Source organism: Tachyglossus aculeatus, chromosome 2, assembly GCF_015852505.1.
Source record: "Tachyglossus aculeatus isolate mTacAcu1 chromosome 2, mTacAcu1.pri, whole genome shotgun sequence".
NCBI classification, from domain to species: domain Eukaryota; kingdom Metazoa; phylum Chordata; class Mammalia; order Monotremata; family Tachyglossidae; genus Tachyglossus; species Tachyglossus aculeatus.
In genome coordinates this window covers 35820798-35843242 of record NC_052067.1, presented here as the reverse complement: position 1 = coordinate 35843242, position 22445 = coordinate 35820798, and the positions used below count along the sequence as shown (strand labels likewise).

The following is a 22445-nucleotide window of genomic DNA, read 5'->3' as shown; positions in this document are numbered from 1 at the left end:
TCTCCTCCTGCCAGTGTCCTTAGCCACTTGTGGCCCCACTGGGTGAAGCTTTAGCCAGAATATGTTGTGAGTGTATATGGGTCTGGGAAAAGGAGGGAGAGAGCACACACAGAGATCCTAAAAAAGAAATTGAAGGAGGAAAAAGACAAGGAGCTGGACAGACAGTGAGAAAGCCAGAAGCCAGTGACAGGAGGGAAAAAGGGACAGGGAGGGGAAAAGGGACAAGGAGAGCCTAAGGGGCCATTAGAAACAAAAAAAAAACCCAAAAGACAACAGAAGACAGAGCCAACTGAAGGAAGACAATAGCTCACATCACAGGAAGAGACAGAGATGAACACTGAGTGTTACGGGAAAAGGAGAATAGAGGGACCAGCAAGACAGTAGCAAGGAAGAACAGAATATAAGAACAAATAAAGACAGAGAATTGAAGAGGTGAAGTCAGTAAGTGCTTCTGCACTAGATGGTAAACCCTCTCAAGGATCATGTTTACCAACAATTTAGACTGTGAGTTCCATGTGGGCCAGGGGATTGTGCCTCACCTGATTAACTTGTATTCATACCAAGGCTTAGAACAGTGCTTGTCACATAGAAAGCGCTTAACAAATACCATAATAATAATAATATCAACTCTATTGTTTTGTACTTTCCTAGATGCTTAGTACAGTGTTCTGTACAAAGTAAGCACTTATTACTAATTGATTAAAGAGTTTAAGGATAAAGGAAGACAGAAGGACAGTGGCAGGGGGAGGAGAGGTGGGTGATGGAGAGAATTATGGGAAAATGGGAGAGAAAGTGGGTCAGAAAGATGAGCACAAACGCAGTCCTGAACCAAGTCAGAACATTGCTATATCTGTTGGCAATGAATACGTAAAATAATTCTGCATGCCATACATAAAAATATCTCCATTCCGCTCTACCCTTTCTCATGTGAGGAAAACCTGACCTCTTAGCTTCCCTTCCTGTTCAGTTCACAAAGATGGGAAACAGTTGGTCACTAGGTCAGTGCTTAATCCATTTCCTATGCAGTGCATATGAAAAGGGTTGATAGCTTCCTTAAGTCACTTCCTAAAATGAGACTAGAATCCTTGTGGGAGCAAGGAGGAAAGGAGGCGAATAGTTGATCAAGCAAAATCTCAACCCTGCTCTAGCTTAAGATGGGTTACACTCTGGAAATTTGCAGCTCAAAGCAACACACAGGGAAAAGATTTTTATTTCGGGAAAGGTACACTGCATCTATCCCAGGCAAATCCTTGGGCTGAATGAAATGCTTCCGCAGTTTCTAAAGTATTTATTCCAAATGATACTGGAAGGCCAATATTTCCCTTCTGAAGTTTACCCAGGAGAGGAAAGGCAGCATTTGTATAGAGACCCTTCTGCATTTGTACGTTCAATTATTCTGACTCTTCCCTTGAGAGTAGGCACCCTGTGATCATTGTTTGTATCACTTTTTGGTTTTTCCCAAGGACAGTGTATTTATTTCATATATGTTCTACTTCTAGAAACAGAAGTAATTGATCTCCAGGAACCACATATATTGAGGATCCATGGCTTTAGTTTACATTAGAACCGGAATATTTCCAATGCATTTGAGCTTAATCACTCTGCTCTTGAATCTGATTTTTTTTTTGCTGTTATTTATTACATTATAAAGGATATATTTTCTAGAATCAATAATGCCCATCCGCATAGAAACACAAATTAATTTATACAAGATGATTAGGCACAAATTTGGTGTTTTGGGTTATTTTGGGGGTTTCAATTTAGGTACTGGTCTTTTCAACCTAGCTTTTTATATAATATTTCTCCTGTAGAAATTGTAAAGGTGGAATCTTTAAGGTACAGGTGGACCTTCAAGGAGATCCCTGGGAAAGATGGGCCTCAGAGACCTCTAACAGGCAGATTTTGGAGCACTGAATTCTTCAGACTTCACAGAGGAAGACCCATTTTTGGAGAGATTAGCAGATAAATATGTAATCTGAGACTTTGCCCTTATAGTTATGAATCTAGCATTTAGCAATAGAAACCAGATTATGATGAAAGGAGATTCTAGTGTAGGAAAATGAGTAGTCATCTTGGAAATATGACAAAAGCATGTGGAAAACAAAACACTAAAATACTGTTTGATTTTCTGTTTATACACCTGCTGATGTTAAATAAGATTACATATAAAATGAGTTCTAGCGAAATGCTGAATGATATTTTACTCTAAGGTTATTGGAGTATATTTTTAACGTCCTGATATGATTTAATGAAATAAGACCCTTTTGATAAAATTCAGAAAGTTGAAAATGGCTTAGAAAGTCACGTTAAAATTTGTTGCTCTATTCCCCCGTGGCTTTTTGCAGTCAGTTCATTTTAAATGGTTGGCTCTTTTGGTTCATCCAGTTCTTGGGTCTGGTGCCAGCGTTTCATTGTTTGTCAATCCTGAACTCTTCATTTTTATTTGAAGTATTTCTGGGGTGGATTGGTTCCTAAGGTTTTCTTTTTCTCACGTAACACATGCCTTAATTCAGCCTTATTTTAAAAACAAAAAACTTTCTTTAATTACATTTTGAAAGTCTTGAGCATGTCATTTCTTGGTCCACCCATGGATTTCAGATTTAAGAGTCAGGGTAATGTTGATGTTCTCTTTCTTACCTCAGAGTGAGCAGCATCGCTTGAGATCAGGCTGCATTTTAAGCAGGAGAAGTCTGAAGGCTAAATACTAAAACTACTTGTCAGTTCTGTGTGCCCATCTGAGTCGAAAGGAATCTCCTCAGGGTTTCGACTCTGTCTTCTCCAGTATCCATACCTCTTTGCCATTTTCAGAATATGCGTTTTAAAAGAGGCTCCCATAAAGACATACAATATTGGGTTGAGGCAGCTGTGAAACAGGGCTAAACTTTCTGTGATTTGGATTGCAACATCAATGCGTTTGCTCATGCCACAGTCTGTAATTAGTAAGTAGATGATGTCCATAGCTCGCCAGAACTTGACAATGTTATAAGGCAACTGGGTGACAATGAAAACCACTACCACTGCAAGCAGAACTTTGAGAGGCCGAGATTTTTTAATGTTTGGAGTCCTAATGAGAGTCCTAGCGGTGATAAAATAGCAAATTCCCATGATCAGAAAGGGTACTACAAAACCTAAGCTAATTTCCAGCAGCTGAATTGATGCCTTCATAGCTATTCCTAGGTGCTGTGGAAATATTGGAAGGCATCTATACCTGTCTTTGTTTTTCCTGACCGTATTAAAAATTAATTCAGGTATGCTCAGTAAAATAGCAGCTATCCAGACACAGAAACAAATAACCCAGCAGGTTTTGCCGATTTTTTGCAGTCTTGGAGCGTTAGTTACTGCAGAGTATCTGTCTATGCTGATGCAGGCCAGAAACTGCATGCCAGAAACAAAGTTTATGGTGTAGAGCGCTGAAGTTACTTTGCACATAGTCTGCCCTAATACCCATCCCTGCACGGCATTTACCGCCCAAAAAGGCAGGGTGAAGAGCAGGAGTAAATCAGCCACAGCCAAGTTCATGATGTATACATCAGTCTTCGTTTTCAGTTTCTTGTAGAAGGAGTAAACCACTACCACTGTGGAGTTCCCTGCGAGGCCAACAACGAAAGCCACGCTGTAGAAAGCAGGCAGAAATGATTTCGCAAAATTCCTGACCTCTTCTTTTAAACATATCGTTTCAAGTAGGCTGTAATCATAAGTGGCATTTATTTCACCCTCTTCGTAATAGTACTCACTTGATTGGTTGTGTGCCAAATCCATGGCCAAGATCTAGAAGGGAGAAACAACAGTGAGATGTTACAAGGTGATTTTGATTCAGTTTTAAAGGAAACGTCTTTTCCTCCATCACACGGTTCATCCTTTGAAGAGAAAATAAGGTTATAAAAGTTGTTCCAGAGCTGATCCCATTTTTCTTAGCACGGCGCAGTGCTATTCAACCCACATTTAGCCTGTAAAAGAGAGACCTAAAGGGAAGGAGATCCCCTAGGAGCTCCTATGTGGTAGTCTTTTATGCTTAACCTGGGGAGAAGGCCCCAGAAATTCATTTAATTATTCAATCGTATTTATTGAGCACTTACTGTGTGCAAAGCACTGTACTAAGCACTTGGTAGAAGTATGATACAATAACAGACACATGGGAATGTGCCCACAAGGAGCTCACAGTCTAGAGAGGGAGACAGGCATTAATATACATAAATTACTAAATAATTTACAGGTATATACATCTGTGCTGTGGGGTTGGGAGGAAGAACGGAGCAAATCAGGGCGACGCAGAAGGGAGTGGGAGAATAGGAGAGGAGGGCTTAGTCAGGGAAGGCTTCTTGGAGGAGATGGGCCTTCAATAAGGGTTTGAAGTGGGGGAGAGCAGTTATCTGATAGGAGGAGGGAGGGCGTTCCAGGCCAGAGGTAGGATGTGGGCGAGAGGTCGGTGGCGAGATAGACGAGATTGAGGTACAGTGAGAAGGTTAGCACTAGAGGAGTGAAGTTTGCGGGCTCTTTTGTAGCAGGGGAGTAGCGAGGTGAGTTAGGAGGGGGCAAGGTGATTGAGTGCTTTAAAGCCAGTGGTGAGGAGTTTTTGTTTGAAATGCACCTGTGGTTAGACTACCTATATTTTTTTTCCTCCCTATTAGTGCCCCAAGTCAAAGTAACCGCAAAAAAAATTTCATGTGAAAGTAGTCAAACTGATATTTAAAATTAGTATTTTTCTAATCCTCAGTCGATCATGAAAAGCTAAAGGCACAAAGCAATTGAGGGCAGTTGGAGAACTTCCACCTTTGAAGATCTTTAATTATGGATGATCAATTGCTTGAAATTGTTTATCCTGTATATATGTATATATGTTTGTACATATTTATTACTCTATTTATTTTACTTGTACATATCTATTCTATTTATTTTATTTTGTTAGTATGTTTGGTTTTGTTCTCTGTCTCCCCCTTTTAGACTGTGAGCCCACTGTTGGGTAGGGACTGTCTGTATATGTTGCCAACTTGTACTTCCCAAGCGCTTAGTACAGTGCTCTGCACACAGTAAGCGCTCAATAAATACAATTGATTGATTGATTGATTATCATTAAACTGCTTGTAGGAGGGGACTTGAAGATTTCTTGAAGTTCTGTTGAGCTTCTTGATTCAAGGGGCCATGTCTTCCTCCTCCTCCTCCTCCTAAAGCACCAGGGTTGAGAATTGGGAGTAGAACCTTTATTCATCAGGCTCATCCTTGTCCAGGCGGCTGAACATTTCTTCTTTTCCAGTATTATCTATTTTGAAAATCTTCAGTAACAAGCGAGGAAAAAAAGAACCCATTTTGGTATTCCAGTGTTTAGTCAGTTCCATTTCAGTTCTGTTTTTACCTAGATCCCTGAACCTTCTCAAGTATTTACACAAACCACTTGCCAAAAAATGATTTTAAGGAAATCACAAATTTGGTCGTTGGTTTAACTCCTGAAATGCCAGTTTGCTTTTTAAAAATTTGAATCATTTAGACCAGTATATTCCTCAAAAATTGTTAAATCCACTAATAATAACATATGATATAGTTTCTAAAACAGAAATGCTGATAAGCCCAGAGTCTCACAATTAATGGTTGTAAGTCATAACCGAAGTCTCAGACCACTACTTCCACCAGTTAGGCATCTTCCACAGCCTAAAATTCACTTTTTAAAAAAAGTGCCAGAGCTAACAACCCCATAATGTCAGAAAAATAAAGTATTAAATATTAGTCAAGGAGTGACAGGAAAAAAAGCCTTACATTTGCAGACAGTATTTGTTCATTGAATCTTAGGTAATATTAATAAATTTCTGCTTGGTAATTTAAATTTGTAGATTTTAACAATCCCTTTGCAAATTGAAATTTATGTAGCTTCCTATTTTTGTGTGTTCTAAAAGCCTGCCACATTCTCACATGGACTTTGAACTGGAAAGCTTGAAATAATCTTAAATGATTTCACATTCAAACACCAGTTTCAGTGCACTCGAAAGAGCGTTTTTGGTTTAGCTCCAACTTTTCTGAGTTCGTAAAACACTTCAGGAAAGTCCTTTTCTTAAAAATAAGTAAAATAAAACCCACTGTTTTCATAATATTTACACAGGGGTTAACAAGTTTGAGTTCTCTTTTTACTCTTTCAGGTCTTTGAAAAATAGTCTCCTCTAAGGTTGGATATTTTCCTCCTCAATGTGTAATCAATCAATCATTTATTGAGTGCTTAATGGGTATAGAGCACTGTACTAAGCGCTTGGGAGCGTACAACACAATATAACAGACACATTAATGACAGTGTGAACACTCAGTTTCAGTAGAGGCACATGCTCTCTCAGCTCTTTAAAGTCACCTACTGATTAGATGTAATGCTGTCATATATTGTAGGAAAATGGGGAAATGTAACTTCTTTTGCTAACCGAGTGTCTGAACAAAGGTAATCTAAGCTATGAGTGCATCACAACAAAACTGGAAAAAGTTAAGAGAATAATACTTCCGGTCCGTTGTCTACAATGAATACGCCAATCATTTATAACCCACTGAATAATCATTGAAGAAATAGGATTTATATGTTGTCAACTTGTACTTCCCAAGCGCTTAATACAGTGCTCTGCACACAGTGAGCGCTCAATAAATACGATTGAATGAATGAATGAATTTAAAACTGCCTGAAACCCCATTAAAGCTAAAGTCATAAAATAAATGGAACAAGGCATTTTTTAATTGTTAATTTTTTAATCAAATAGGAAAGTTCAATAATTAGGGTACTATCCTAGTATCTGTACTTTCAGATGCTCATTAAAGAATTGCCGAATGCAGTTTTCACATTGCTACGTTTATTCTGCATGCAGACCCTTTTCAACCACTAGTCAAAATATGCTCTGTAGACAGAAATATCTAGTAGCTTATGAGGCTTTCAATTCTATGTTCAAATGAGAGCGAGAAATCACTGACCTGTTGTATTCTGCCGAGTAGGAACCAGATCTGGGGGAGGGAAGGAGGCTCTGATGAGACTGACTCTAGCAATGTTGGTTTCTCAGCAAGCACCACGCCTTTATCATTTTTCCAAGTGACCGTGAATGTACGTTGAAGTGGGAAACAAATAAATCCTGTCTTCCAGGAAGTCAATTAACCATACAAGTACTTCCAGTTTCTTTTTGCTTTCGGTCTCAAGGCAAGCTCAAATCCAAATTCCTGAATTTTCCGGGAATGTATCTGAGTGCATACCATCTTGGGCTCACAGCTGTTATTAATGTGCAAATGTCTACAGGATGAGAGGAACTAAAAGAGTCACCCAAGGGCATCAGAGCGGAGGAAATGATGTGAATTTGCAACCTCCAGAATGATGTATATCTTTTATAAGACCATTTTGCTTTTCTACCAGTCTCAAATTTTGCCTAGGTGGACAAAGGGGGAAAATTGTAATTATTTACTTTTCCTTAAAGTAATTTGGGTTGGGGGAGAGAGGGGGTAGCAGAGTAGGGAGAAATGTTTTAATTATTTACTTTTGCATCCCCGAAGTATTTTTATTTACCTAAGATGAAGAAGCAGAAAAATTGTGAATAGACACATCATTCCCTCCCATGTTTGTTCTCTTTGGTCATCTCCTTTCCGTAATGTCCCTTGAAATTCCCTTCGACCTCCTTCGTGTACTTTTCTTACTCTCCAGTCTCTGTGATTGTCCTCTTAACGTCCCTTTTATATCACGGATAGAATGGCCCCTGGTCTGCTCCCTACTTTTGATAAATTTGAAGAATCTTTTGTTATTAGCTTTACTGCCCCTTAGAAGGTTGGTCACTTAGTCAAACAATCAACCATATATGTTGCCAGCTTACCGTGTGTAGAGCAATGTACTGAGCACTTGGGAGAGTATAACACCACGATATAACTGACACATTCCCTTCCCACAGTGAACGTACAGTCTAGAAGGGGAGACAGGTGTTAGTATAAATAAATAAAATTACAGATGTGCTGTGCCTTGGGACTTGGAGTGTGGGGTGAATAAAGGGAGCAAGTCATGGTGATGCAGAAGGGAGGGGGAGAAGTGGAGGGCTTAGGGAAGGCCTCTTGGAGGAGATGGGCCTTCCAAAGACTTTGATGTTGGAGGGAGTAATTCTGTCTGATATGAAGAGAGAGGACGTTTCAGACCAGGGGCAAGACGGGGGCGAGAGGTTGACGGTGAGACAGACGAGGTCAAGTTTCAGTGAGAGGGTTAACGTTAGTGCGTGGGCTGGGTTGGAGTGGGAGAGTGATGAGGTGAGGTAGAAGGGGACAAGACGGAGAGCTTTAAAGGCGATGATGAGAAGTTTTTGTTTGATAATAGTAATTAATAATAATGGTATGTGTTAAGTGCTTACTATGTGCCAGGCACTGTTGTAAGCGCTGGGATGGATACAAGCAAATTGGTTTGGACAGTCCCTGTCCCACATGGGCCTCACAGTCTTAATCCCCATGTAACAGATGAGGGAACTGTGAGGCCCCCGAGAAGTGAAGTGACTTGCCCAGGGTCACACAGCAGAGAAGTGGCGGAGCCGGGATTAGAACCCATGACCTTTTGACGCCCAGGCCCGTGCTCTAGCTTCTCCCTTCCCCAACTCTCAGGAATACCAATTATATCCTGCCCCTTCTAGTCGTCGAATATTCTCTTGCACCCATTGTGTTTTTATTAGGCTTCTTGTATTTGCATAGAGGCAGCTGATAGTTTTACTCTGCTTTTTTGCTGATTTCCACGGGTCAGTTTTCCTATTTGATGAGTAGCTTAATTAGCCATCCTTATTTACCTCAAATGCGTTATCAAACTCCTTCAGATCCAACCAGCACTTACGTGTTCTCAAGCCACCTCCCTCTTGGGGAATGGGCCAATCTGGGTCTTGTGCGTTTCTTCACTCACTGGTGTGGCCCCTGCTTTTAGTTTACATTTACATTTTTTCTCTCAGTGGCCACCTTCCATTCTGCCTCAGGTGGAGCCCCTGCCTCTTAAAGAAGTTCCACCAGTCTCCCCAAGCCCCCAGTTCTTAATATATATATAAATTCCTCCTGTCTGTCCCGTTGTCTCTTCTGAGCTTTGCGAAGCTGAAGCTCTGTCGGCTTCTCAGGCTGTTCCTGAGCAACATCCCGTAATACCACCGTGGCCGGCCCCCTAAATTTGGTCTCCGGGGCCAGCCTGCTACCCTTTCCGTGACCGCTGACTCTTCCCCTAACCGCTTATCGCCCTGTGGTTCAGTTCCTTTGAATTCAGCGAACAAGTCATCACCATGCCATCTTCTTGACTTCGCAAATCTAGCAATCGTGCCTTCCGATCAGTCGTATTTGAGTGCGTACTGTGCACGGAGCACTGTACTAAGTTCTTGGGAGAGTACAGTGTGACAATATATCAGAGTTAATAGACACATTCCCTGCCCCCAGCCAGCTTACAGTCAAAAGGAATCTCCAAAACCCATTGCCTGCTACTCCAGTCCCGTAAGAACTCCCTCCCTTTGGCGGGTGTCCTTGGTGTGAGAGGTTATTGGCAGCTACAGGAAGGTTTGGGGTTTTTTTTTTCTTCTCCGGGAGGTTGTGCTCCTTTCTTGAGGCTCTCTTTCTATTCAGCAACCTGAGATGAGGTAGACAACTGGGTTCAGAAACCCAAGGGACACTTCAGAGCTCTGCAGGAGATGCCAGGACCCAGGGAATAGTACACAGCCCTAAAAGAGGTTCTGCAGTACAGCCATTATGTTAGCTCATGTGAACATCCTGTTGTTTGCTTTGGTCACAGACTCTGGCTCTTGTCTTCTACATGTAACAGTAATGTAGTAATATGTGCTAAACACCTATCTGCAAAATATGAACTAAGCACTGAGGAAAACAATGCAAGTTTGAGAAGCAGGCATGGACGCTAGCTCCCCAGGGGGCCCAGCCTTAAAATAAGAGGGAGAAAGAGGACTGGCAGCAGATATACAAGGAAACATAAAACAGCAAAACAGCAGAGAATGCAAGGACAATGATAGTAAAAAATTGAATTGGAAGAACTAATAAAAAATATATTTGAAGTGAGTCCCTCCGGTTAAATCAGAACAGGGGTATGGTATTGCAATGGGATGAACTTCCAGAGTCTTCTGGTTGCCCACCGAAATTTCCTATGAATCTGTTTTATCTGTGTTATTTTGTATCCTGTAGTCCCTGATGTAGGTGAAGCACAGGATGCAAGTGCATTAAATAACTATGAACTGGTGTATCAGCTATCACACCTGCCAAATGCTGCTTGGGGCTGAATGAGCCTAGATGATATATTTGTGAGGGGTTTTCCATTTTCCCTCAAAAAGCAAGAATAAATCTTCATACTTTCTCAGTTTTCATCATTGTGACACGCTCCAGCTTTCCTAGTACTAACTGAAAAGCAGCAGCGGAAAAGAATAAGAGTTTGGAAGCTTTAGAATCTCTGTGGTGCTGCTGTTTGAAGCGGGCTCAAAAGGTTAAAGGGCAAAATGGAGTGAATATTGCTTAATTCTCGTGTAACTAATAATGCACTTTTTGCCCCAAGGCTGCTGGCTACATTGACAATAAGAGGAATCAAATAAAAAAACATGGCAATCTTCCTGTGGAAGTTAAAAAAAAAAAACAGTAAGAGGAGAAGGTTGTCAGCTATCAGGCCAAACAAGTGTATTTTTCATCCTGCGCTGGTGTTAGACACCTGAGTTTCATCTGAGAAAAATCAGGGGATAAAAGAATTTTCCACTGGAGATTCCTCTCTGGAATTCCCTCATCTCTTATTTTGAATCATTATTGTCTATTAGAATAATAAAAATGTTTGGCATCACAGGAAAGGAGCAGTCTTTAAAGAACCAGGGGTGAAAGTTAGGTGACCATATTTTGGGGGATTTCCAGTGGGCCAAGGGAGAGGGCCTCCTAAGGGATATGGCAGTAAGGTGAGAGACAGAAAAATAGTGAAAACTTGACAGGAACAAAGTCGAAAGTGAGAAGAAATAGGAGAAAGGGGGTATGCAAATACATTTACAGAGGTTACACAGGCATACCGAAAACTATTAATCTCTGCCTCTCAATTGTCGCCTCAGTTTTGAGTGGTGTGGTGCTTGCTAATCTTGTTGTGTAGACTACACTGGCAAGGGCTGTGAGAGAAGTAGCATGGCTTAGTGGAAAGAGCCCGGGCTTGGGAGTCAGAGGTCATGGGTTCTAATCCCGGCCCTGCCACTTGTCAGTTGTGTGACTTTGGGCAAGTCCCTTTGCTTCTCTGTGCCTCAGTTACCTCGACTGTAAAATGGGGATTAAGACTGTGAGCCCCACATGGGACAACCTGCTTACCTTGTGTCTACCCCAGCGCTTAGAACAGTGCTTGGCACATAGTAAGCGCTAAACAAATACCATAATAATAATTAGGGTTTCGACTGGTCCTGGCCCAGAAGTCCTTGGCTCCAGTTGAAGTGCCTGTTGACTTTGGGGTCATTCTTCTGTCCACTTATTGCTATATTGTACTTTTCCAAGCAGTTAGTACAGTGCTCTGCACACAGTAAGCGATCAGTAGATACTAATGAATAAATGAATAATTCTTCCTCTGCCAGGAAGCTGCAGAGAGTGTCTCTTCTGCTGCTGATTGTACCTTTGGAAGAAAAGGCTTGTGCATTTTCTGATCTGCTTAGCATTATGAATCAATAGCATGTATTGAGCCCCTACTGTGTTAAAGAACACGGCCTTAATTTCTTGGGCAAGTACAGTATGCAAGCCCTGCCTTCAGGGCTCCTCCAATTTTTGAAGAGACGCAGTTCAAAAATTGCAGAAAGAGAGACCAGTAGGGGAAATATGTGAACTTAAATGGTAAGGGGACTGTAGAAACTTAAGTGCTTAGGTGGTGTGGAAGGGTTGTAATGACGGTTAGGAGATTGGAAGTGGAAATAAGGTTGTAGTTAGTCGGGGGAGGCTTTCTGAAGGAGACTTGATCTCCCAGGGGCTTTGAAGATGGGGAGAGCTTCACATATGAAGGGGGAGGGAGCAGAGGGTGAGCAGGATTGATGGCAGGAGAAATGAGAACCAGACACGTTGAGTAGGTTAGCTCCAGAAAAAGGTAAACTGTAATCCGGGGTGCAAGCCGGGGAGAAGAAAGTGGGTAAAGCTGATGGATGGCAATGGTCGGGAATTTTTGCTTGATGCGGAAAGGAATGAGCAACCGATGGAGATTTTTGAGGAGTGGGGAGACTTGCAGAGTCACATTTTAGAAGAATGGTCTGGACACCGTGCGGTCAGTGAGAGGAGGCTTTATTACTGAGAAGCAGCGTGGCTAAATGGAAAGAGCATAGGCTTGGGAGTCAGAGGTCATGAGTTCAAATCCCGGCTCCGCCAATTGTCAGCTGTGTGACTTTGGGCAAGTCACTTCTCTGTGCCTCAGTTCCCTCATCTGTAAAATGGGGATTGAGACTGTGAGCCCCCCGTGGGACAACCTGATCACCTTGTATCCTCCCCAGTGCTTAGAAAAGTGCTTTGCACATAGTAAGTGCTTCAATACCATTATTATTATTATATAATAAGTTGGAATGGGACAAGTGCCGAAACCAGCATGCTGGCCGTTTGGGTGGAGAGGAAAGGATAGATTCTGGAAACGTTGTGGAGGAAGAACTGATAGGATTTGGTGACAGACTAAATGCGGGGGTTGAAAGAGGGATGAGTCAAGGGTAAGAAATGGGAAAAGTGTTGTCAACGAATTTGGAAATAATAATAATAAAAAATGATTATTGTAGGGGTTTTTTTGTGAAGCACAATGGGCTGTTCTAAGCACGAAGGTAGATATGAGATAAGTTGGACACAGTTCCTTTTCCACATGGAGCTCCTGGGTGTAAGTAAAATGAGGGGAGAGGGAAACGAGGAGCTGGTTCAAGAAAATGATTATGGAATTGGTTAAGCACTTACTGTGTGCCAGGCACTGTTCAAAGTACTGGGGTAGATACAAGATAATCAGGTTGGACATAATCCCTGTCCCACCCAGGGATCACAATCTTAATCCCCATTTGGCAGATGAGGGAACTGAGGCACAGAGAAGTGAAGTGACTTGGCCAAGGTCACGCAGCAGCAAGTGGTGGAGCTGGGATTAGAACCCGTGACCTTCTGAAGGCCCGTACTCTATCCACTAGGCCATGTGACGGGGGAGGGAGAGGAGAGGTGACTTTAGATATATTGAGTTCGAGGTTCTGAGACATCCATGTGGAGGCAGGAGGCAATGGAAAATTGCAGAGGAGAGAGAGATCAAGGCTAGTGAGATTTGGGAGACATCCACATAGAGGCGGCAGTTGAAGTTGAAGATCAGCTCCCTGAGCGGATTAGTTTAAATTAAAAAGAGATGGGGTCCCCACGGTTAGGAAGCGCCATCGAGAAGAATTGGTGAGAGGTAAGGGAAGAATCCATTGAGAACAGTGTCAGGAAAACCAAGTTTTCGGAAGATAGCGTTTTCGGAAGAAGCGAGTGGTCCGTGGCGTTGAAGGCCAGCCGAAAGATCGAGAAGGGTCAGGGCAGAATCTGTGATATTTGTGAGTGGTCTCAGCAGAGTGAAGGGGCGAAAACCAGATTGCAGAGGGGCAAGAAAGGAATAGGCGGAGAGGAAGTGGAGGCAAGGATATATACAATGGGGCCGTAGCTGTGTATGCAATGGGTGCAAAGAATAATTTTTTAGACTAGAAGAGGTGTGGTCGTGTTTGAAGGCAAAGTCGTCATCATAGACTGAATGATTCATTCATTCAGTCGTATTTATTGAGCGCTTACTGTGTGCAGAGCACTGTACTAAGCGCTTGGGAAGTCCAAGTCAGCAACATATAGAGTCGGTCCCTACCCAACAACGGGCTCACAGTCTAGAAGGGGGAGATCCGTGTGCAGATCACTGAGCACCAGCCTGCGTAGGTGTTAACATAGAGCTAAGGCATTAAGGTATTAGGATACAATTCACAATTGTGGAGGAACGACGGAATACAAAAACATATTAAATATATTTTCTTGATGAATTTGGGGAAAGCCCTTCTGTTCCTGTTTTAAATCAGAATCAGATTTCTCCCTTGTCCAAGTGCATTTGGCTCATATTTGTGTCCCCATTTTTTTTGTTTTGTTTTATTATATCTCAGCCGGTTACACAATTACAGCCTTTTAATGGCAAATTCCCATAAGGGTGAAGTAAATTATGCTTTGCCTCAGGAAAAAAACAAACCACCCAAAAGTAGAGAATGAGGGATCATTCTCAGTTTAACTTGCTAAGAAACTATTTGGTTGCTGACTATTATTAATATTTATTAATAAAGCCTGGTCAGATGTTTTCGCTTTTTTAGATTTTGAAAATGTTAGAAGTCATTAGAACCCACGCCTCCTCCATCCTTCAGATTTGTGAGCAAAGGTATTAAATTGAAAATCATTTGTTCTGAGTTTTTTGCCTGCTGTAGAGAAACAGTGTGTGCAAGGTTAATGCATTCAGGGCCGGTTCTGGGCTCCGGAGCCAGATTTGTACGTGCAGATTCTCATTCATCTCTAACGCGTGCTATCCCCATCTGAAATCCGTTTGTTAATGTGGTGTTAATAAGAGTGCTGTTGATGATAGCCAGGTTGGATGTGCATGCAGGGTTTCAAAAGGCAGTTGCGACCATCCAGGGAACCCCAGTTCCTCCGGGAAATGGTTCCTTCCTCTTCATCCGCATTGAAGGGGTTCAGATAGGAGGGAAGATGGTGATGTTGGCTGGCTCGGTGTCAACAGATGAGGAGGGTGAGTCCCTTGATTTAGTGACTCCTCTCTTCCCTCAGCCCTAAGTGGTAGCCTTGGCTGGCCCTCTGGTCCTCTGGTGGCTCCTCTTTGCTCTTTCTGTAGGGGGAAGGCTCCATGTTTGAACCAATAAATGATTTTTTTGTGCTTTGAAATCATTTTTTGCAACTAACAGGTAAACACCTTTAGAATCTGATTTTGGAGATACTAACTTCAGTTGGCTGGATTATCATGTCTCGGATACCGGTTAATGAACTCTGAGGGGGTAACGGCAACATCTGGAGCACAGTATTTCCCTTTTAGGGACCGGATGGTTTTATTTATTGAAGGAAACAAAAGGGTGTTTCCTTAAAGGGGCCATCTTTCATAGAGTGCTGATCTTCGATCTGGAGTTCTCGCCAGTACTCCTGCCCTCAGCCTGAATTTCTCAACATTGTCTCTGTACCCCTGTCTTTCTGGGCTCAAAATCTTGAAGTCTTCAACACCCATTGTGTCACCAAATCCTGTTGATTGTTCTTCAGTGAAACTTATCCTATCTATTCTTTCCTCTTCTGGGTTTATTCATTCGTTCAATCGTATTTATTGAGCGCTTACTGTGTGCAGAGCGCTGTACTAAGCGCTTATTCCTCACATGTGGCGTGCTGCAATGCGCAAAGAAATCAGGACTCGAGACTAGTCCAAGTAATGAAACATTGCACGCTGGACATCATAGGATTTGACCACCTTTTATTTTATTCGGCTTTTCCACAGCGGCCTACAGTCTGACTTGAGAACCTTAACCGGCTCCTTTTAGAACCGAATGTGGCTCCCAACCTGGAGGGCTCCTGCCAGGCACCTACATTCAATGAATTAATCAATCAGTGCTATTTATTGAGCACTTGAGAGAGTTGAATTAGAGAAGCAGCATGGCCTAGTGGAAAGACGTCGGGCCTGGGAGTCTGAGGACCTGTGTCCTAATCCCAGCTCAGCCGCTTTCCTGCTGTGTGCTCTTGGGTAAGTCACAACTCCCCTGTGCCTCAGTTGCCTCATTTGCAAACAGATTCAGTAGCTGCTCTCCTCCTACTTAGACTGTGAAACCTCTGTGGAACTTGGATTATGTCTGACCTGATTAATTTGTACCTACTCCAGAATGTAGTACAGGGCTCAATGGTAGGGGCTTAACAAATATCACTAGTATTTTTATTATTGTTACTATTACAGTAATAATAATAATAATAATGACGGCATTTGTAAGCGCTTACTATGTGCAAAGCACTGTTCTAAGCGCTGGGGAGGATACAGGGTGATCAGGTTGTCCCATGTGGGGCTCACAGTCTTCATCCCCATTTTACAGGTGAGGGAACTGAGGCCCAGAGAAGTGAAGTGCCCAAAGTCACACAGCTGACAATCGGCGGAGTTGGGATATGAACCCATGACCTCTGCCTCCAAAGCCCGGGCTCTTTCCACTGAGCCATAGTAGGCTGGGTAAACCCGACCCCTGTCCTCAGAATGCGGGGCCGCTATCGCGCACAGCAACAGTGCCGCGACCTCCCTAAAAGCCATGGCTGTGGGTGGCCCGTCGCTCTCGGGGGCAGGAGGGAAGGGTCAGCGATTGGCAGCTCCCCAAACGTGTATCGGCAACAGGCAACTGTCCCGTGGCACTGCGCTAGGCACTCAACCCCAGCAGAGAATGATCCCAGACCCCTGCCTCAAAGGCCCTGGGAGGGTTGTGGGGCATGGCAGACTTTCCCGGGTTCATTAGGCCCATGCCATTTGGGCCATCCGCCATCCAGGCCGTGGGACATTCGCCCCGTTCTGCCCAGGGAGGGATTTCCGACTTCTTCGCCAAAGGGAATCCCCTAGAGGCTCCTAGGGGCTGGCAACTCTTCGGAGCCGGGAGGGGAAAAAGGAATTGGAGAGCTACAGGCGAGGACCAGGCAGGTGCTGGGACGGATCTTAGATGGGTTGGGAAGCCCTGCCCCCCGCACGGCGGAGCCCAAACCCGCTGTTGGCTGCAGATCGGGAAGGGTTGGTGTTCGTCCTGCTCCGAGCCGGGGAAGACTCAGCCCACCGGTCTCCGGAGACCTTGTTGCGGCCTCGCTCCTGCCCGGGCTTTGAGCTTTCTTACTAGCCCCTCTCTCAGTCCTTTCCGAGGCGTCCGTTCAGTTGGGATCGTTCCGCTGTCAGCCTCAACAGCGTGCGTTGCGCATCCGATGCACGTTAGGCATGGTTTGGGAGAACAAACCTGCAGGAAGCCCCGTCTTCCTTGCCCTAAAGCCTATCACATTACACAGTAAAATCTATAGTTGCAACCTTGGAAAATGTGGTACATATTTTTTTACTCTATTTATTTTATTTGTACGTATCTGTTCTATTTATTTTATTGTGTTAGTATGTTTGGTTTTGTTCTCTGTCTCCCCCTTCTAGACTGTGAGCCCGCTGTTGGGTAGGGACTGTCTCTATATGTTGCCAATTTGTACTTCCCAAGCGCTTAGTACAGTGCTCTGCACATAGTAAGCGCTCAATAAATACGATTGATGATGATGATGGTCACATGTGTACGTAGTTGTGCAATGAATCATTGACTTGATGGGAACTAACTGTTTTGGTTCTCAGGCCCAGAATAATAGTACCGTAATAAACATGTAGGTATAGATATAAGCATAAACTCACAGACATCTGTGGGCCTCTGTGACTATATTTTCTGCCCTTTTCTATGACTCTAGGTATTTATACCAGGTTTCCTGGAATCTCCTTCTCAGTCTTATCAATGTCTGTATATATTTGCACACCCACATGTATAAATGTGTGCACATACAGTTGTATTTTATTTGAACATGCTCTTTTAAATGTATGTACAAAAAGTAGTCACAGACTTTTAAAAAAGTCATGCTGGTCATATCTCAATCGACAAATAGGCAAAAAAAAAAAAAGAGGATAACCATCCCCAGTTTCTCTTCAACCACCTTTTTTGTATTTGGTTAGGGAAAATCATTTGTTCAAATGCTGCACTTCTCTTTGCTTACGCCTGACAGCTTTTGCATACTCTAAACAAGGGGAAATACTCTAATACGATTTCACAATCATTCTAGCATGCAACCAACGTATGATTCGGGAGGGAACAATTGTTTTTTTTTATTAATTTAAGGGCAACATCTGGTTGTATAACTTTTTTCTTTATGTTTGTTAAAGCAGCTGGTCCTCCTGCCTGAATTTTGTCTTCATCCTTCAGATCTTAGTTTGATCATTTTTTGTTTTGTTTTGTTTTTAGTTTTTTTGTTTTGTTGTCTGTCTCCCCCTTCTAGACCGTGAGCCCGCGGTTGGGTAGGGACCGTCTCTATATGTTGCCAACTTGTACTTCCCAAGCGCTTAGTACAGTGTTCTGCACACAGTAAGCGCTCAAATACAATTGAATGAATGAATGAATCATTTTCCTTGGGGATGTGGTTGCACTAGTTTGCTTTATCCACAGATTGTTTTGCTGCCTCTTTGTTGTTTTGCATCTGCCATTAATAATTTGGGATAAACTGGCTCCAGGGTGAAAAAGCAGTCTTGAAAACTATGTTTAGAAGCATTCTATTTAAAAACTTCATTTTTTTTTTCCCCCATTTTAGGGGCTGGAAATCCAAAATGCAAAGTAGCGATTGTCATGGGGAGAAATAAAAATTCTGCCTCATCTAGGTAAGAAATGAATCGTGACTGAGAAGTGGATAAGTTCAGTCTCACAAAAGTGGTTTTGCATTTTTGAAAGGCTAGAATCTAAATGGAAAACATTTCAAGTGTGATGCGAGGTTTTTGTTGTTAGCATTTAGTAAGCATCTATTATAATAATACGCTGTGCTAAGTAGCAAAGGTGTTACTAGACATAGTCTAGGACTTTTAATTCATAGCCGAAGACAAAAAAATCTGACTTTTAGATGGAGGAGTTCATAAACCAGGCAGATGAACATCATTAAATAAATATGCCCACAAAGTAGTAGTTCAAGCAAAGAGATTTAAGAGGGTGGGAAGGCTTGAGGGATTCCTGGAAGTGGATTTTAATGGGAAATTGCCAGTTGTTTTCCAAGGAGTCACTGAGCACTTGTTGGAGAAGGTGGAATCTTCTTGAATGATGGAAAGCATGTTGAGCCAGAGCAAGTATAGGGTGTGGTGTGATGTATTTGTGATTCATGGTTATTTTTCCAATAAAATAAAAAATTAGAACAGTATTTGGAAGGCATTCTACAGCTTTGGTCCTAAATATGTTTCTCTGGGGGATTGCTGGAAAAGAGAATCCAAAATCATATGACTTCCAGTGTTAACTCCAAAAATACATTCCACTTGAAATGTGAAACAGCAGTTGCAGTCCTATATTTGCTGTAAGCAATAATCTTAAATTTAAAAATTTTCATCCATCTGTTTGAGCAGTCTCAAATTATGCATGAAAAGCTTTTGTTGAAAATCAAGTTAAAATGACTTAAAAGTCTCCCAAGTTCCTCTTTCAAAGCTGCATTGTGCTTCCTTTGTTGTATAAAATCGAACTTGCATCTTTCACTATTTTAGTCTTTATTTGTGTTGTCTCCATTTAAGATACATTGTTTCACGCCCTAGAATCACATTTATTGCCTTTTTCTTTAACAGACACCAACAGCACAGCATGATCCTTGTTCCTTTAAACACACCTGGAGTGAAACTGATAAGACCATTGTCAGTTTTTGGATATATGGGTAAGTGGGGAAAATAAGTCCATGTATTAATAAATCGCTAAGATCCATCCTTTCCTCTCCATCTACACTGCTCCCATGTTAATCCATGCACTTATCCTGTCTGATCTCGATTACTGTATCCACCTCCTTGCTGACCTCCCTGCCTTCTGCCTCTCCCGACTCCAGTCCATCTGCTGCCCAGATTCTTTTTCTACAAAAATGTTCAGGACATGTTTCCCCACTCCTCAAGAAACTCCAGTGGTTGTCCAACCACCTCCACATCAAACAAAAACTCCTCCTGTTGGCTTTAAAACACTCAATCACCTTGCCCCCTCCTTCACCTTGTTATTCTCCTATGACAACCCAGCCCACACACTTGGCCCTTCTAATGCTAACCTTCTCACTGTTCCTCAGTCTCGTCTCTCTCGCTGCCCACGTCTTGCCTCTGGCCTGGAACACCCTCCCGCCTCGTAAACATCAATTTCTCTCCCCCACATCAAAGCCATATTGAAGGCACGTCTCCTCCAAGAGGCCTTCCCTGACCAAGCCCCCCTTTCCTCTTTTCCCGCTCTCCTCCGCGTCGTCCTGACCTGCTCCCTTTATTCATCCCCCCGCTTCCAACGGCACTTATGTACATATCTGTAATTTATTTATACTAATGTTTCTCTCCCCCTTCTAATCTGTAAGCTCTTTGTGGGCAGGAAATACCTGTTTATTGTTGTACTCTCCCAAGGGCTTACTACAGTGTTCTGCACTCAGTAAATACCAATGAGTGAATGAATGAATGAATGAGGGTGTGGGGCAAACTGCACTTAGGGAAGTTCAGCTGATGCCTTGACATTTTTTGTGGCCCAAGGTACCGCTGGTGCCAGTTCTCAATTATTTGTGCTATTGAAGATAGACTGATAATCCCCAAACCTGTCACTCTCCTTGGAATCCTATTCTGGCTCTTAATCACCACTTCAATCAAATTTCAATTCCTTTAGAAACATTAGCCGTTTTCTTCCTCCCTCTCCCCAACTATCTCTCATGACTATCCAGCTCGTGCTCTCTACAAACACAAACCTCAGCAATCCATATACTGCATCCCTCCCCTCCTAATTCTCCAAAACCCACTCTTAGTCCTGAAGATTTTTAGATCTCTAAGCGCCAAATCTTTCATGAAACCTCTCCGAACTAGCCCCACGTGGCTGCTGGCATGAATTATTTCGCCATCTTTCTCTTCTCTCCGCTTTCAATGCCTAACACTTTTGTAAACATCATTCCTATCCTTTGGGAAGCTTTTGGATATAATTCTGTTTTTTTTTCCATTAGGCTGAAAGCTTTCGTAAGGAGAGGAATGATCTCACTCAGCACTGCACAATGTGTAATAGAGTATCCTGCCGATTGAAAGTTCAGTACCTAATAGTGACTGGATGGTTGACTGCCACACTTGTGCAGTCTATTCAACTCAATCGTATTTATTGAGCGCTTACTGTGTGCAGACCACTGTACAAAGTGCTTGGGAGAGTACAATATAAGTTGGGTGGTTTGGAGCCTGGCTATCTTCCAGGATCTCAATGTTGGACTGTTGGGTATGATTTCTAGATGATCCTTATTAAACTGCTCAGGAAAAGCAAGTTATATATAAAGTCAATCATTTACATTGGTCTATTATTTGTGGGTCTTATTCCCAAATATTTTACATTTGTAGATAATATTCATGGAGGCCATTTTGAGATACATTTCAACAGAGTGCGAGTCCCTGCCTCCAATTTAATACTAGGTGAGTTTTCTTAACTTGTTTAGAAATGAAGATAAGAGTATCACTAGTACATTTTGGTTAAGTGTAACAAAATTATGCACAGTCTAGATCAGTCATTTAAATGTAGTTGAACTACATTTAGAAAGTTTCTTCCTTTTTTGGAAAAATGTCTAAAACGTGTTTCAGCATGTGTTAAACTTGGCAAGGAAAAACTAAAATTCAGAGGGATTACTACTGTCCAGAAAAGGGTTGTATCATATTGTTGGAATTTTTGGCCCCCACACTGTTTAATAATAAACTTCTAATTCAACATCAAATGAAGTGTGAGGGATGTTCAGAATGAAGGTCTTTGCTTTTAAACACTGTTGTAGATCTGGCATGAGTGCTTCACTTAGACATCTCTTTTATACCGCCTACCATTTTGTACATTTAATTTTGTTGGTTGACTACGTTTGGCTTTTTTTTTTGGCCGGAGGGGGTTAAACCCAAAGAAGTTCCCCCAAATGTACAGAAGAAAAGTCTTACCGCGTGAAAGTTATATCTAGTGGTCCTTAAAGTTGTTTAATTTGATGGCCACTTCAGTGGGGTAAAACTCTCCACACATTTCAGTTTTGGAGATGTTCATGTCTAGGAATGGGATAGGGAGACAGAAAGGAATAATAATAATTGTGGCATTTATTAAAAGTGCCAAACATTGTTTTAAGTGCTGAAGTCAAAAGGTCATGGATTCTAATCCCAGCTCCCCCAATTGTATGCTGTGTGACCTTGGGCAGCTCACTTCAGCTCTCTGTGCCTCAGTTCCCTCATTTGTAAAATGGGGATTGAGACCAAGAGCCCCACATGGGACAAGGGACTGTGTCCAACTCAATTTGCTTGTATCCATCTCAGCGCTTAGTACAGTGCCCGGGACATAGTAAGTGTTCAACAAATACCTTCATTATTATTATGAAGTAGATAAGTAGATTGTAAATAGACACAAGATAATCAAGTTGGACAAAGTCCCTGTCCCGCACAGTTCTCACGATTTAAGCAGGAGGGAAAAGGGGTATTGAATTCCCATTTTACAGATGAGGAAACTGAGGTAGAGAGAAGTTAAGCGGTATGCCTAAAGGCACACAGCAGGCAAGTGGCAGGGCTGGGATAAGAGCCCAGGTCCTCCGACTGAGAGGCCTGTGTGCTTTCCACGAGGCCGAGCTGAGGTCGTTATTCTCAGACAGTTGTCCAAGCATGCCGTGACTAGACTGAAAGCTTTACAGTGGCAGCTGCATTCTGAAAATAGCACCAGAAGTGCAATTTCAGGGAAGGCACTGCAAAAAAAAATCTTCTGGAGCACAGCATTTGG

General features: G+C 42.5%; 2 protein-coding genes across 2 annotated transcripts in view; one reads left to right on the top strand and one right to left on the bottom strand.

Annotated features, from left to right (window-relative positions):
• The window catches only part of ACAD11 (acyl-CoA dehydrogenase family member 11), a 71690-nt gene that overhangs the window by 38755 nt on the left and 10490 nt on the right, over positions 1 to 22445 (top strand). Inside the window, exons 17-19 of the mRNA XM_038761483.1 lie at positions 18289 to 18355; positions 19295 to 19380; positions 21053 to 21124. Of these exons, the coding sequence (XP_038617411.1) occupies positions 18289 to 18355; positions 19295 to 19380; positions 21053 to 21124 (225 nt within the window). The remainder of the gene's footprint in view (positions 1 to 18288; positions 18356 to 19294; positions 19381 to 21052; positions 21125 to 22445) is intronic.
• On the bottom strand, positions 2584 to 6994 carry ACKR4 (atypical chemokine receptor 4). Its single transcript, XM_038769634.1, has 2 exons — positions 6931 to 6994; positions 2584 to 3768 (listed from the first exon to the last, which is right to left on the bottom strand). The coding sequence occupies exon 2, from the start codon at positions 3757 to 3759 to the stop codon at positions 2698 to 2700; it is 1062 nt and encodes a 353-aa protein (XP_038625562.1). The 5' UTR covers positions 3760 to 3768; positions 6931 to 6994; the 3' UTR covers positions 2584 to 2697.

Excerpts from the sequence above, each read along its gene's own strand:
- ACKR4 (XM_038769634.1), bottom strand. The coding sequence starts at position 3,759 with ATGGATTTGGCACACAACCAATCAAGTGAGTACTATTACGAAGAGGGT.